Raw genomic sequence first — 16,321 nt, 5'->3', positions numbered from 1 at the left:
AACCACGAGTTGTTGGCGGCGGCGTGTGGGTGGTGGTGCGGTTGTGTGTGTTCTGTGGTCTGTAGCAGTTGTGGTGTGGTCTATTGTGTTATGTTGTTGTGCTGCGGTGTTTGTGTGGGACTGCTCAGATGGACTGGAGTTAGCCGTGGAGGCTGCGCTGTTTGAGCCACAAAAGACGTGGTCCACTACCGATGTGTCCGTAGTCCTGAGTAGACTCTGAGGTGACTCCACCCCTCGCAAGCATTGCACTTGACTGAGGTGGAGTTGTGGTGTAGTCGTCTCTGGCATACGCAGCAGGTGTAGGTTTCTGGCCCCTGGGTTTGACTCGATGCCAGCCCTGAGTAGAAGAAAACGTAGCGAATGTAGCCCTATGGACGTACAACTTTTGAGGGATTTCGCCGACCTAAACGGGGTTAGATCGCCGAAACAACAGCCCTTTGTCGGGTAAAACCCGAGTCATTCCGGTACGTAGAACCGGCTGTCGTGGGAATGGGAAATATTTCCTCATCTGATACGCTTTAAGATGCATAAACCTAAAGGTAAATTTTATAAGAAATTAAACTGACAATTTATTAAAACTGGTATGAGCCCCCGAAATTCGGGTGAATGCAGTAAAGAAATACTTACTAATATTAAAAATTTAAATTTAATTATATAATAAAACGTGATATTCATAAATACATTTCAGTATTTAGCTCAATATTTATTTAAAAACTTCGTTAAAGACAACAACTGATCTTGTATTGCTAGAGACCTGATAACTTTAAGTTCTTAAACGACCTTACTCTACTCAAAGCTTCGTACAGTAGATTCAAAGCGAAGTTTATTGAAATTCACTCGAAAGTGAATTGCAGAACCAGCCTGAATATCACACTTTTAAACTAAGGCTTTTTTAACCCTTGCAGTAAAAAATTCAACCACTGATAAAAATTTTAAAATATGTACACTCGCTAATTTTGGATCGTTCATTTCGAAAAACACATCAATATATTTATAAAAATAAAAACTTTGAGCTTTGCCGTCCTTCAGGGTCCTTTAAATTGGTCAGTGATATCCTAGGTCTTTAAAAAAGAAAGTTATCTCAACTTATAATTTTTGCTTTCGTGAAATATATTTCAAAACTATGAATAATATCTAACACCTTTTCCGAAACTCAATTCGACGAAAAATTTGTTAATATTTTTCAATAGAGTATATTGCCCACACGACTTTTCTGCCACTTTTTACTCTTGTGACAAACACGGTCAACTGCAACTGCAGCTTGCACTTTAATTTGATATATAGCCTAATTTTGTAGCTGCTACAGATCGCCCTTAGTCGTATGATTGAGCAATTATATATATGTAGATGATTACCGTTAAGTCGAGTTTCGCTCATGTGGAGCGCAGCCAAGTTTTTACCCTTCTTAGGGCCGTTTTCTCAAGTAACGTGTAACTTTAAAGCTCCCTTTATATTTAAAGGTTGCATTAAAATTTATGATTGTGTCTAAAGTAAAGCATTCTACTATCCGTTTTAAATTAGTTTACAACCAAGAAATACGCATACGTCATAAACCGATATTAGAAATGCTTAACTTTAGACATAGCTTTACTTTTAATCCAACTTTTAAATATTACCTGAACTTTAAACTTAAAGGTTACTTCAGAAAACGGTCTTTAGTGTGCTAAACTACCTTTCAATTGTGCAAGTTTGTAAGTACACGGCAGAGCTAAGTGAAATTGTAAGGCACATTTTACTCCCGGGTAAAGAATTTTGCTTTCAGAGACCATTTCTTAGTTTTGTATACCTTCATGGAAGGTAAAATTCAAAGGTTAGGAGGGGGAGGCTTGGGGCGCGGTGCCTCGAGCCCCTGCCCCTAGGTAGCGACACCCATGATTAGTTATATGCACTAATTTGCATACGACTATAAATTGCAAATTGAAGAAAGCAATGCAACAATTATTCAAGAAAAAACTTAGACGTGCCTGGAAACTATCTTTTAAAATTTGGCGAGTGGACATTTTTCAACAAAACTTACTTTAAGTAGATTTGAAAATGATCATCACAAACCCACACACCATACTTACATTTGCAAATGATTAAATATGGGACAACAATAAATAGTTAATAAAGTTAATTATGCACACTGGTTATTACTTTTTCTAATTTAACTCAATAAATATAATCTTAAATTATTCATGTTCGATATAAAATCATTGAATCAAGTTTCATAAAGCATTTCTACGGAGCAATGACGGGATAGCAACAACTTCACTCTAAATTTCGAACTTCAAAGCGCTTAAATGTGTAGTTTATGAACACCCAGTCCTTGGCTATTTCGCTGCCTTGAGGTATAGGGGCTGATGCTGTAAATATACAAACAAGAACTGTACATGCCAATAGAAATAAACCTATATTAAAGTGCTTGTACACATAAACATACGTATTTCGAGCGAAACATCAGGGAATTCATCAAAGTTGGACGTATCATCAATTGATCGCACATCGACGGGAATGGCCGCAGGACGCTCGCGGATATGTTCCCAATCCACTCCTCTGAAGAATGGCACTGATTTTACATCTTCTAAACCACGTTGTGAGCCTAAACGACGGTCGGCCTCGCAGCAGAATTTGACAATTGTATCTTTCGCTTCCTCGGATATTGGGATTTCGGGCGGGAATATCAATGTTTCTCGCCAGTTCATCACTTTCCGGTATGTATCTTGAGGATTGTCCGAACAAAATGGTGGGTATCCCATCAGCATTTCGTACATTATTACACCTAAAGACCACCAGTCACACGCAGGCCCATAACCAGTCTGTAAAAATACTTCTGGGGCAATGTAATCAGGTGTTCCAACTGTACTGTAGGCCAAAGCTCGGCGATTACGTTTCCACGACTCTGCTCGCCGTTTTGAATCCATTGGGCTAGGAAGTAAAAACGATAAAGTATAAAATTTTGAATTACTGAAACAAATCGGGGGAAAAATATGCTTACCTAGCACATGTTCCAATGAAATCGGATGGCTTGGCTTGTGAAAGGTCCCGGTAAAAGTCGGTACGATGCGACTTTTTCAAACCCGTGCATAGTCCAAAATCAGAAAGCTACAAATTTATTGGTAAAGAGGGAACTGGAATTTAAATGCATTTAAATATTTGTATCATATTTACCTTCAAGTGTCCACGCGAGTCAAGTAGTAGGTTATCGGGTTTTATATCCCTATGAATGAAGCCTAATTTATGAATCGAATCTATGGCCAAGGCCGTTTCACTAATGTAGAACTGTGTGCATTCTTCCGAGAGAGTGTCCTTTTTCATTAGAAGCGTCATCATATCGCCACCCGGTAAGAACTCCATTATTAAATACAAATTGACGGGATCCTTTGTAGAGATATTTTCAAAAAAAGAAAACAAAAACTTTATGTAGTACGTGCATTCAATCAGCGATGGGGGTAGTGCACTAAATTTTCAGTTTCCACTAATAGTTAGTGATAGCGCAAACTTTTTAATTACTACTTTTGGTGTTTAGTGGTGAATTGCAAAATATCAGCCTCACTATACAATAGTGATAGTGAAATGAAAAAAAATCACTAAAATTAATAGTAGAATAGTGAAAAAAGTATTCAGCCTAGTGCAACATTTTTTTCTTCACTAAAACTTTTAGTGTAAAAAAATCCAACACAATTTTTTTTTGGAATACAGAATTTTTTCAGTAAATTGAAAAATTGAGTTTTAAAGTTTATCGCATATGAGAGTAAAACTGCATTAAAAAGGCAAAACTAAATAAGATGAAACAGTATGTATGTAATAAAAAATAACACAAATTATTAGTTATGAAAACAATTTAAAAAAGTGCATCCTAATAATTAATTGCTTAATTTTTTGTTTGCTTTATTTACCAAATATTCTCACTTTATTTTTAAAAAGCAATATGTAGTTGGTGTATCATCATTTATGTATGTGGGGTCCACAATCCTATCATCGCTGTCAAAATCTAAATTTTCCATTTTGAGTATTTATTTTAAAATACCACTATTTTATTCGATAAATTAATTTTCCGAAAGTTAAAGAACAGATCACTCTTCAATTTTTCTATTTTCGCATTACATATTTTGTAAATTTACACTTTTGGTAAATTAGGATAGTCAGCAAAAAATTCTCAAAAATCAACTTAGCTAAAATATAAGCCACATTTTAATACAAAATTAACAAACAAATTTTAGCATTTTAAACATTGCTTACATTAACAAAAAAAAGCCGTATGCTCAATTTTGTGAGTAACAGTATGTTGCTCTCACAGCCTCAAAACTATGAGCATCATTCATGACAACCGATCTTAAGTTATGATGTTACACATTTACATACATATCGTCGTTTAAAGTACAAAACCGCATATCGTGATTCTGCAAAACCGCGTAACTGACATTGGCTGCCAAAAATTGGATTTGCTCACACAAGCTCTTGGCTCAATCCTTATCCATTCGTCCTGAAATATACTAGGTAGATATGCGATTTCTTTATAAAAAAAGAGAACCATTTTAAAATATGAGTGTTTTTACGCTCTAGAACATAATTTCTACAACTTCACATACGCGGTATTGCATTTTGCTGATACGCGGTTTTGCATTTTAAACGACGATATGTATGTATGTACATATGTATATGCGGCGTATAATTTGCTGGGTCGAAAATTTTCATCAGCATTACTTTTTGAAAGTTTAGTGAAAATATTTTTCTTCCAGCTTTATGTTGAGAATTCTAAAATTTTTTCACTATTTGAGTGTAGTGTAGATTTGTTCTCTATCAGTTAATTTAGTTATAGTGAAGCAAAATAGCACTATCACTAATGGATTTAGGGGTAGTGAAGAAATTTTCAACTATCGTTAAGCTGGTGATAAATATTGAAAAATCCCATTCTTTTCCGAATATATTTAGTGCTTAGTACACTCAAAATTTATTGCACTACCCCCAACTCTGCATTCAAAGCTATTTATATGGGGTATTCACAACGGTTACGTATTGTTGTATGTCGTAACCAGTGCACGGACTTTACCACTTTCTTGGTAGATCTACCAACTTTTTAGCTGTATTTTATTTTCTGCCATTTTACCAAACTAATTTTATAAAGAAATTTGAATTGCGGAGTAATTGTTTGTTTTATTTTAAAATGTGGCGAGAATGAAGGCATCTTTGATCGAATCAAATTCGAATGGAAATTTTCTTTACAGCTTTTGGTTACGAGTTCGCTTTTTCAGTTCAAAATGTATTTGAGAGAAAACGGCTGCCATTTTGCTTCGTTCGTTTCGAATCGTATTTCATTCGATCACGGATGTCATGATTCGGGTCTATTTTTATGTATTACATATTTATGCGGTTTTTTGCATGTTTTATTATTTTATAAAGAAATACAATTTATTCCAAGGCGAATTCATATAATAAGGTGACAGCAGAAGTTCAAAAACAAAAATGCCACTAACAAATTTTACGCAAAAATACATTAAGAATTACAACAAATATATCATTTTGATATTAAGAACCCCCCAGGCGAAAATCCAGCTGCTTTGTTAGTACCATCTTTCGCTTTAATTTATTCTAAATGAATAAAAACTATCTAATATTGGCTCTTAAAAAAGTCTACCAACTTTTACCAATTTATGTAAGTAAAATCTACCAATATTAATTTTCTCGAAGTCCGTGCACTGGTCGTAACCCAGTAGATAATTTCAGGAGTTAAAAGGCCTTCCGAAAGGCCTTATTGAGATTCAAAGGGCCTTCCACTCAACATTCCTTTCTCCCTTCTTTTTTTATGGAGCGGCACAAATTGAAAGGCTTCTTCTTTCGCTACGCATGGAAGGCCTTCCTGAAGAGCTTTTATCGGACGTATTTCAAAAGGCCTTTTGGAGGTTTTTTTTAAGTTGCTCCTTTAATTAAAATCTTTGAAGTATTTGCTTAAGGTTGATATCAAATACACTAACCAGAATATGTTTCCGTACAGCGTTTTTTTTTTATATTTGCAATGTTTTTTGTAATACATTTTTTTCGTTAATTTTTAATAGAAATAAAGTTCGTTCTGCATCAAATGGCATACAAAGCAGGGACCGCAAATACCGATTATTTTTGAAATTTCAACTCAAAAAACCTCACTGAAGGAGACATGCTACGTGCATAAGGAGTAAACAAATATATTTCTTATTACTCGGAATACCTTCAGCGGCACTGATTTTTATTTTTAAACTTTTAGTTATAAAAATCAAGTTTAATCATTATTATTTTTAATTTAATTTTTTACTCAGAAAATAATCGTTATGTATTGAGTTTTATTTTTGGCTCGGAAAATAACACTATGCGACAGTCAAAATTGGGATGGGATGAAACCAACGGGAAATATTATATCGGTCAAAAACAAGTTATACGTGGCCCACTAGTCCGATTTTGCTCAAACAAATTTACAAAAATTAAAAATTACAATTCCTTTAATCTGTTAATATAACGTTTTTCTATATACTCAACAGTTTTGCCGGTAAAAATAAATGTATGAATTCATAAAAAATCCAAAACGGAAAAAAGTGTCACGTAAAGTCACATAACCTATGAACAAAATGAGACATACATCATGAAAATCAAGGTATGCGTTTCGCTTTTATTCAAAATTAAGTAAAGGTATGAATTTCAAAAATTTGGTTTTTTCCGTTGGCTACCTGCATGATTTTTTTACACAAATTGCACCCACATTTATGAGTGGTCATGTTTTAGAACGTTTCGAAAAATTCAAAACGCACACGAATCAGGTATATAGCCACCCTTAAAAGATGCGCCAATTCATAAGTACCTCTCAGTAAAATATTGAAACTTACGTAGTATTTATAGGTGTTCATTGATCGATTTTTGTCATTCAACAAGTGTCTCCGAACGCGTAAAGTACGATTTTTTTAAAGTGACGAAAAAGTAATAAAAGTATAAAACNGGTAATGAAAATACAGAGAGCAAGATACAAGGGCATAAACAAAGACAAGGGCAACGACGAAACCACAGACACTCACAACCTATATTGAAGGATCAAGTTAATGTACATTAGGTAAAATGATTCATTTGGCTGTGCGAAAGTCCAATTTCGTAAGGGCAGTTTTACATTATTTTTTGTTGCCATTCTGTAGGGAATACTCCAAAATAATAGAAACTTTACTTAGTTTTTGTAAAATAAAAAACACCGTTGGACAGCAATAAACCAAAGTTACACTTTCAAAACGTTATTGACACGTTGTTTGCGCAACCGGTTTTTTTGTAAGTTTCAAGCGCGTTTCTTTTGTAAAGTTCAAATAATTAAAGGAAAAGTTTAAATGGAAAACAAAACTATAAGTGAGAACTTATGTCCCAATTTAAAAAAGTGACTTTTTTTTACGTAAGCCTTTACAATTTTGCTAACTTTCGGCAAAAAAATGGAAACGGAAATGAATAAATGAAGATGTAATTAGTTTTCGTAAGTTTTCAAGAAAACGGTTTTTTTCTGGGATATTATGCTATTACAAAAGACGAGTTGTTTGAAATTTGGCTGATTAGATGTTCGAAAAAAAGAAAAGCTTTTTTGGTTGTAACCCATGTTGAAAAAAATTTGTTGCTGCTGATATTTGCGAAAGTTCCATGAAACTCTTGAAACGGGTCCTTTTTGCAATTATTTATCAAAGAAAGATGAATATTAGGAAAACAATTTGGAAAGGATGCTAAAATATTTAGATCTGAAAACATAGCGTTTCTTGCTGATGTCCTTTCGAAATCAAAAAGCCAACTGTGTCGATCATCAGCCGGCTTCTAAATTTCGGTATCGCTAAAATGCTGAAATAGGAAAGCTAAAATTTTTCCGAATTTTAGCTTTCTCCAAAAGTTGCGGTTCTGTCCTCCCTCTCACTAAAAATAGCTAAGCCTAAATTTTTTGGTGATAAATAATCCAATTTAATGGTGATAAATACTGAAAATGGAAGTATGTGATAGAAATAAAAATAGCAGCCTCAATTTGGATTACATTTCATCTCCTGTAGCGTAGCCGTGGCTATGTTACAAATACACTTGCGCCGATTCGCAAAGACCATTGATGGGCAGTCTTCGCAAAAAGGCAAATCCTTGAGAGAATTTACGGATTGAAATTTCGAAATTTTTACTAGAGCTTTGAACATTCGTTTCAAAAACATTCGTATTCTTTGCCAGAGATTTTTGGTAAATGTGTCACAAAGCAGCATTTGCATTCTGAATATAAATAATATCGGTGGAGAATTTGGGAATACTGAAACCTCAAGTGAAAATTAAGTGGTTTATGAAGACTAACTGCTTTAGGAATCTCCCTTCAAGGCATATCTGCGAGCCATGTAGCAGAGTTGTGAAAAATGCATTAATTTTTTAATGCATTAATAGTATTTAAACCAATAATGTTAATGTAAAAAATTAATGCATTAATTTTGGAAATATAATGCAAATGAAAACTTCAATGCATTAATCTGAAAAATGTAATGCTAATGAAATTGTTTTTTCATTAAATTATCCAAGCTAATGCTATTGGAAAAATTTTAATGCACTAAAATGTTTAATACTTTTGCTCGTTTGCATTATTAAAAACCATTAAATTTTTTTCTAGTGAAATATAATAACCTCTTTTGGAAGGACTTGGAATACTTACTGATAGTTTTTTCAGCTTCATTATATTATGTGTATTTGTAAAAAAATTTTTCTAAACATTGTTAGATGTTTTATGAAAATAAAAGCCAATGTGCATGCAACTCAGGGCACTTATGTAGATTTTTATGATGATTGTTGATGCATACCGATTACATGCAATAGCATTCATTTAAAAATTTTAATGTTAATACAAAAAAAATCATTAGCATTAGATGAAGATTTGTTCCCCTTTCGCATTTTAGGCACTCTGTAATGCGTAAACGAAAGCCAAACTGCTNAAAAAATTTTTCTAAACATTGTTAGATGTTTTATGAAAATAAAAGCCAATGTGCATGCAACTCAGGGCACTTATGTAGATTTTTATGATGATTGTTGATGCATACCGATTACATGCAATAGCATTCATTTAAAAATTTTAATGTTAATACAAAAAAAATCATTAGCATTAGATGAAGATTTGTTCCCCTTTCGCATTTTAGGCACTCTGTAATGCGTAAACGAAAGCCAAACTGCTTCTTCTAGCGCAATTTGCGTTCGATGGCTGTAGGGATGCATCGATATTTTTCTGCATCCCTACAGCTATCGGAGGCAAATTGCGCTAGAAGAAACAGTTTGGCTTTCGTTTACGCATTACAGAGTGCCTAAAATGCGAAAGGAAACATCGATGTTTGCTATTCGATGCATCAACTTTTGTGTGCAATGTACACTGTACATGTTAAAATTATATTGTATGGTTTCAAACTCTTTGCTCTAGTAACTATTCTAAATGTGTAAATTTTACTATTTATGCACTATTAGAATATACATTCTATTAATATTATGCAAAAGGTATGAGTTATTTGTACTAATAAATTGCGAATTTATTAATAGAAACGCTTAGTGCCAAACAACCATCTACGAAATGATATTAATTGATATGATATTGAGACTCTTAAAACCTTTGGAATTTTGGGCATATTTTAAACAGCAATTTTCAAAGTTTTTCACATAGCTTATAAACATAGTGAAATAATATAAAGTGCTTATTTCAAAGCAAAATTAGAGTTTGTCATTTTCGCTTTTTTGAATTCTGGCATTTACCTTTGGTTTTGTTGCACACCTCCGGCCGATTTCGGCCAAAGTCACCATCCTGATGGACTTAAAACATCAGTACTGCAACGTTATGTGTGCTTTTGCACAAGCGACAAGAATTTCATAAACTTCATAAGTTCTCACTCAAAAGGGTGTCAAATGAAAGAAAAAATTATGATAATAAATTACCAAATAAGTGTACCTAAATAGAATCTCATTAGTTGCGTTCCAGATGCTTCACGAATTGCAGGTTTTTACAGGAAGTCGTTCCAGGAGACCACCTCCCATAAGGTTTATTAATGGAGAAAACAGCTGTTCCTGCAAATCGTGAATTTCGTGAATATCGTGAAGCATCTGGAACGCAACTATTGCTAACTGGCACACTTTATATTATTATACTATGCTTATTGTCGCCACTACAGTACCTTCCGAAAATTTTTTCGAAAGCTTCTCAAAATAGCAAAACCTACTGGGATTTGTAACTATTTGAATACATTTAACCATGAGTTAATACTTAAACATTTATCGAAGCTCCGATTGTCTCATTTTCTTGTTGTATATTTTTAATTGAAAGTAACTGTTGATATATTCATTTGATGCATCGAAAATATTGTTTTTATACGATATATCGATATGAACCGATGCTATATTTCGATGTATCAAATGGAAAAAAACATCGATGTATTTTTTTGACTTGCATCCCTAGATAGCTGTTCGCTTTCGCAATCTACAAACTACCTTTAATAAAGAAAGATTTTAAAAATCTTTTGAACCAATATGATATAATATTTTATTTAGTAAGCAGCGATGGCAAAACTAAATGATTTTCGTTATTTATTTCACGAATATACATACATAATTAGGATTCAATATCAAAATTTTTACGCATTTTTTTTAAATGGCTTTAATTTAATAACTTATATTATATTAAGTATACCACACTCGAATAATTATAAAACATTTTTAATAGGTACATATGTACATACTAGAGATGCCAAAATATGAGGAAAATTGTGATCCCGGGATTTATACCGGGATTCACATTGGGCCTCATGCATAAAAGTGAGCTCAGACTCAATTTTTGCCCTGATAGAGTGAGCTCAAGCTCAAGAATTTGTATTGAAAATCGAGTCGGAGCTTAAGTGCACTTTTTCTGCATGAGGCCTATTGAGTCATAACTTTTATGAATATGAGAAAAAATTCAATATCTGAAAGCATTTAAACATGCCATGAAATAAAACTATTTAAAATTTACGATAAACTAATTGTAAAACTCACATATCGCTAGCTTAGAGTGAAAAGTTTCTAGAGAGGCTAGATGAATTAAAAATGCATCGTTTCGAAAAGGGTAAAGGTCCATGTTTTATGTTTTCTCGTTTATATTCAATGAAAGGAAAATTTGCTAATTCCAAAAAAAGCTCCGAAAATTCGAAAAGGCCATAACAGTTCGAAATCTTTTAATGAAGATTGAATCCCTACGATTCGTAGGAGTTTTGCTTTCCTTTAAACAGGCAAAATGTTGTATTCAAAGTTTTGCAAAATACTTTAAAAAAATGGCAATAAAAGTTTTTTCCTCTCCTGTACAATTTTTAATTTGGGACTTAGCAACTTTGCACTCTAAGCTAGCGATAATATTTATTCAATCAGACAAATTTTAAAGTAAAACATTTTTAAAATTGGATTTAAAAAACCATGTGATTGAGGAACGTATACATCACAAATAACAATGTGAATACCAGGTACTTTTGAATGTTATGATTAATAAAAAAAAATTAAACAAATATATACAAAAACATGTTCATTCTACTCTATAAAGAAATGGCGAGTGGCAATTTTTTTTTTAATTTTTATTCGCAATTTAATCGAAGTTGTGAGGGTATACGAGTCAAACGGATCTCAGAATCGGATTCAGCGGGTCGAAATACATGTTGGTAGGTGGGTCTGGTTAAAAACACACACCCCTTTTTTGTGCCGGTGTTGTTACACTGGACCACAAATTTCAACTTTTTCTCTTTACCAGAAACGCCGTTATGAAACTCTTATGTAAAATCACCCCCTGATTCCGAAAATCAAGATTATTTTTAATTCTATGGTACCGTTTTTGAGATATTTGCAATTTACCGTTTTTGCAAAAAANAACGGGATTTTACAAAAATCATACTTCTGAATTCATAAACAAGTTCTTACGCACTCCGCACAACGCCTACTCATAGTAGTGCAATTGTTTCGGCATACTAAGGTATGAAGCTTTTATGCCGAACAAATGTATTTCAATGAAGCTCTGTACATTACGATTCATAATCACGTTTTCGCATTATCATAAAATCTGCATGAATCAAAGCGCCCAACATTGTAAGGCGCTTGCCGTTTTGTTTACTTTTTGTGTTGGAAATAAAAATTATTCGTCATTGCAATAGGAAGTAATTTAAAATGAATTATGTCGTGCTAAACTTCGCGCAAACAATAAGCGTGCATGCAATATTTTACTGCAGAAATATTTTTAGAAGAGTTGAGAAAGAACCGCCAGAAAATTTGTTATGTGTAGAATGTGTTTATTAACTGGTGACATGTGCAGGGCGCGCAAGTGTGCAGAAGTCGAGTCGTAATGCATTCGTGTTGGCATGAAGAAACGATCACTTACTATCAATTCAATATTTCAAATTTTTCGGGATCACGGAATTTGCTTGAAATAATCTTCGGGATCTCAAAAGATCCCGGGATCCCGGGATTGGCATCTCTAATATATACATACAATAGGCGCGTTTTATTTGACAGAAGTGTAAGCTATTTGTATGGAAGATTTAACCAACGTAATTAAATAGGCGTATGAAAATCTATCTTGGCTTGTATATTGAACTAACTACAGACATTGCCATTCGATGTCAAAAAGCTTTCTGCTTCAGCCAATCAGAAAGGGGCTAAAGCTTTCATTTGACACGACGTTCAAAAATGTATATCACTGATGGGCATCGCCTTGACCGCGGGCAAAGTTCTTTTAAGCTTCCTATACATTTTGTATAGGCGCGTGCACAGTAAAAGCTCTCTCTGCTCACCGCTGATTTATATGTATTCACAAAAATATTCAGCCCTATTCTGCATTTCGACTCGAATCGAAATTTTCTCCGTTTGGCAACTTTGGTATTCTGCGTTCCGTTTCCTTTCGATCAATCTTCGAAATTTACGATTATACCTATTCTACATTTCGATCGTAGTTCCGTTTTTCTAAGTTGCAAATTTGTTGACGGATAACGTTTCAATTGTTATTTTCGTGGGTTTAAATAATAAAATTTTATAAAAAATTTAAGTAAAATATACTATGCATGATTGTAAAAGTCATCATAAACGAATTTTCTCGATTTCTGTGTTTTCGCGAGCGGTAATACGGGCAATACGAAAAATTGGCTCAAATAATGGCAACCAAAAGGTATATTGCCCGACGTTTTCAAAGTGGAAGTCCAGGCGTTTTTGTTTACATTATCTATAAATAAGACTGTGAAATGCACTGAATACAATTTATTCTTTTTATATAAAATTAATCGATGTATGCACATAGATACATACATACATAAAATGTGAAGTTACATAAAAAAGATGCTTTTATTATTGCACTCGTTTTTACTAACTTTTTAAAAAGAGGTGCGTATGTTGTCTCGAATTCGATTTGCTATGGAAAGATAAGCTTTGTTCTTCCCCTCCTCCTGACGGCTTTTAAAATGGGATTCATTTGCGTTCAAATCTTCCACTCTGGTGCAAAAGCAAATGTTGTGGACTGCTCAAACAACGTTTATAATTTCACTGACTTTAAACGATGAGTAATAGAGTACAAGATGAATTCCTTATGACTCTTCACTCATCTAAAAAAGATCAAACATGTCCCTAAATCTCCGCCTTTCAACTTCCGCATCAGCAATCTGGGACTCGTTCTTCTCTTCAAGCAATAACGCCGCGGCTATGGATTTCATTCTTATAATTATGTATCCACGTAAATTTTATTTTTAAATTACAGTGATGCTAGGTATATTTAGTTATTTTAAAATATTTACAAACTTTAACTTCATGTGCTGCTATAGTTTGGTGGCAAATATTTCTTTGTTTTGTTTCGATTTCACACATTCATAGGCAAACAGCTAATTTCGAAAGATGTTTTCTGTCTTCCTCTTCTTCTTTCGTTTCGATCGTAACGCAGAATACCTAAGTTCGATTCCAGCGGAGCGGAGTGCGGGAACGTAATCGAAATGCAGAATAGGGCTGATTAATAATTAAAAAAATATCAAAATCGTATGCATGTCCGCTTTCCGCAAAAGAGCCCAACGCAATAATTAGCCCGCAGAGATATGTGCATACAATGCATAAGAACTAAGCATTTTTAAGTCTCTAAAGGCAGTGTCACACGGTTGGGCGTTTGCCCAAAATTTTGTGCAAATCGTATCCCGATCGTGTGAATGCACAAATATTTTCCTCTATCCCAACCTCGACAAACAATTTGTACAAATTTCTCAATAGAAGTTCGCTGTGACTACAAAGAAATTGTGGTCCGGATTTTTTCATTTTGTTAACAAAACGACTGAATTCGAATACTTAAATTTTTTTACTTGCAGTGAAATCATTTTCAGCCAGCATAGGAAATAATCTAATTCGTTTTCTTCTTCTTCTTATTTGGCGCTGTAACCGCGTAACCGATTTTGGCCGAGTTCAACAAAGTATGCCAGTCGTTTCTTTTCTGTGACAACTGGCGCCAATTGGAAATGCCAAGTGAAGCCAAGTCCTTCTCCACCTGGTATTTCCATCTCAGTGGGGGCCTTCCTCTTCCTCTGCTACCACCTCTCAGAGCTGGAGCGTCGGTGTCCATTCGAACGACACGACCAAGCCAGCGGAGCCACTGTATTTTAACACGCTGCACTATGTCCATGTCGTTGTTAAGCTCATACAGCTCATCGTTCCATAGTCTGCGGTACTCGTTTTATTTGACCAATATTTAGCTATTAGCTTGTGATGGTTAAAGGAAACACGCCTAATATGTACTTTTTGCATACGTCAACAAATACCAGAATGAGAGAGCAAGACGAACTCGACAAGAAAAAGAGGAAGCATCGAACAAAAGGCAGTATTGCCATGTTTTGAATTTGAAAAAGCACCAAATTTTTATTGGTGTATTTTATGGACTTTATATGCATACATAATTTTATTGTAAGGATGCCGATCCAAATTAATAAAAATCAATGTTCTTGCATTAAAAAATGTTTTTTTTTTTGGAAAAATAAAAACGCAGGTCTATTCCCCATTCTGCATTCAGGGGTAAATTTTCACCTTTCTATCGTTTTTCGACTGGGAGATATGCATTTCCAAACTTGACAAATTTTAACAAACAACTTTTTTTTTCAAAACTGAGAAATTCAAATGTGCAATTCAAACTGTTACTGTAAGAAAGCGGTATTATATTTCGTCATTTTGTTTTTTCCATTACTTAAAATGAAGTTTATTTATTCTTTTGGTGTATTTTGTTTGAAATTATGTGTTTTAAAAAAATTATGATTAAAAAAAAAAAACTAAACTAACCTCTGTTTTTTGCAAGTGTAATTTTCAAAACCACTATTTTTTTAAAAGCGCAAAGAGCTTTTAAACTTGGCAGTACTGCAATAAAGTATGTTCCTTCCTTACTAAGAATCCGGGTTCAAAACCAAAAGCACTTTGCGCATTTTTAAAGAAATTGGTTTTAAAAATGTCACTTTGATTTTAATTAAACACAAAAACATATACTTCTGGTTAAGTTTGATTCTGTTTCATTTCGAACTTAAAGTGTTTATTATTTTGAGGTTGCTCAGTGAATAAAAAGCGGATTTAGTTCTAACAAGGACTTTAGAATCTTTAGTGAGAAGCGGATTTAATTCGAACAAGGACTTCAAAAACTTTAGAGAGACCTATAGTAGGAAAACGGGTCGCGATGGCAATTTAGGAGACGTTTTTAATAGATTGCTAGTTTCATTAGACCCTCTGACCCTTGTTGCCAGAGTTACTTAGTAGAACTTGTAGCGAATAATATTAGTTTAACGGAACGTGGATGGGATTTAGATTCCGACTATGAGGAATAAGTGTCACAGTTTTTATTATATAGTGCTGAACATAACTATAAGGCACCCACATATTGACTAGTTTTAACTATTTTTTTTATTATTTAATTTTAATTATTTTTTTTTATAAAAATATAGTTTATTTAAAAAAAAATCGAATAAGCTGAGTTTCAAACTTCGTAAAAATATCGATTTTTTTGATTAGATATTTAAAAAAGATTTTGAGTGCAAGTTTGAAGTAGCTAGGACATACCGTTGATTTTTGGCAAGTTTTTTGGTGAAGATGTCGCTCATTTTCTCCGTATAAAATAATCATCGAACGTCCTTCGTATGGAAATACGTATATCCTAGCTATTTCAAACTTGCACTTTAATGTACTACAATTAAATGGGTTACAAATCTTCATACTCAAAATCCTTTTAATAGTGCGTATCATAACTATACGAGACCCACATATTGAAATGTTTTAACTATTTATTTGATTAACCGACTTTAAAAAAGGAGGAGGTTATCAGTTCGTCGGAACTTTGTTTTTTTTT

At 33.6% G+C, this 16,321-nt stretch overlaps 1 protein-coding gene across 3 annotated transcripts in view; it reads right to left on the bottom strand.

Moving 5' to 3' along the window:
* Window positions 1-2,100: 2,100 nt before the first annotated feature.
* The window catches only part of trc (Serine/threonine-protein kinase tricornered), an 85,210-nt gene continuing 70,989 nt past the window's right edge, over window positions 2,101-16,321 (bottom strand). For 2 of the 3 annotated variants that reach the window (XM_017612621.1, XM_017612622.1), the window contains 4 exons: window positions 3,151-3,360; window positions 2,978-3,084; window positions 2,423-2,907; window positions 2,101-2,366 (listed from right to left, as the gene is read on the bottom strand). In XM_017612621.1, the coding sequence (XP_017468110.1) occupies window positions 2,251-2,366; window positions 2,423-2,907; window positions 2,978-3,084; window positions 3,151-3,360 (918 nt within the window). In that variant the 3' untranslated portion in view covers window positions 2,101-2,250. The remainder of the gene's footprint in view (window positions 2,367-2,422; window positions 2,908-2,977; window positions 3,085-3,150; window positions 3,361-16,321) is intronic. The other variant, XM_017612623.1, reaches the window with a different exon arrangement.

The sequence above is a fragment of the Rhagoletis zephyria genome, unplaced genomic scaffold, assembly GCF_001687245.7.
Source record: "Rhagoletis zephyria isolate East Lansing unplaced genomic scaffold, Rhagoletis_zephyria_1.1 Rzeph_scaffold_00561, whole genome shotgun sequence".
In the NCBI taxonomy this organism is placed as follows: Eukaryota; Metazoa; Arthropoda; class Insecta; order Diptera; family Tephritidae; genus Rhagoletis; species Rhagoletis zephyria.
The sequence above is the reverse complement of the archived record's forward strand: the minus strand, read 5'-3'. Positions and strand labels throughout refer to the sequence as shown.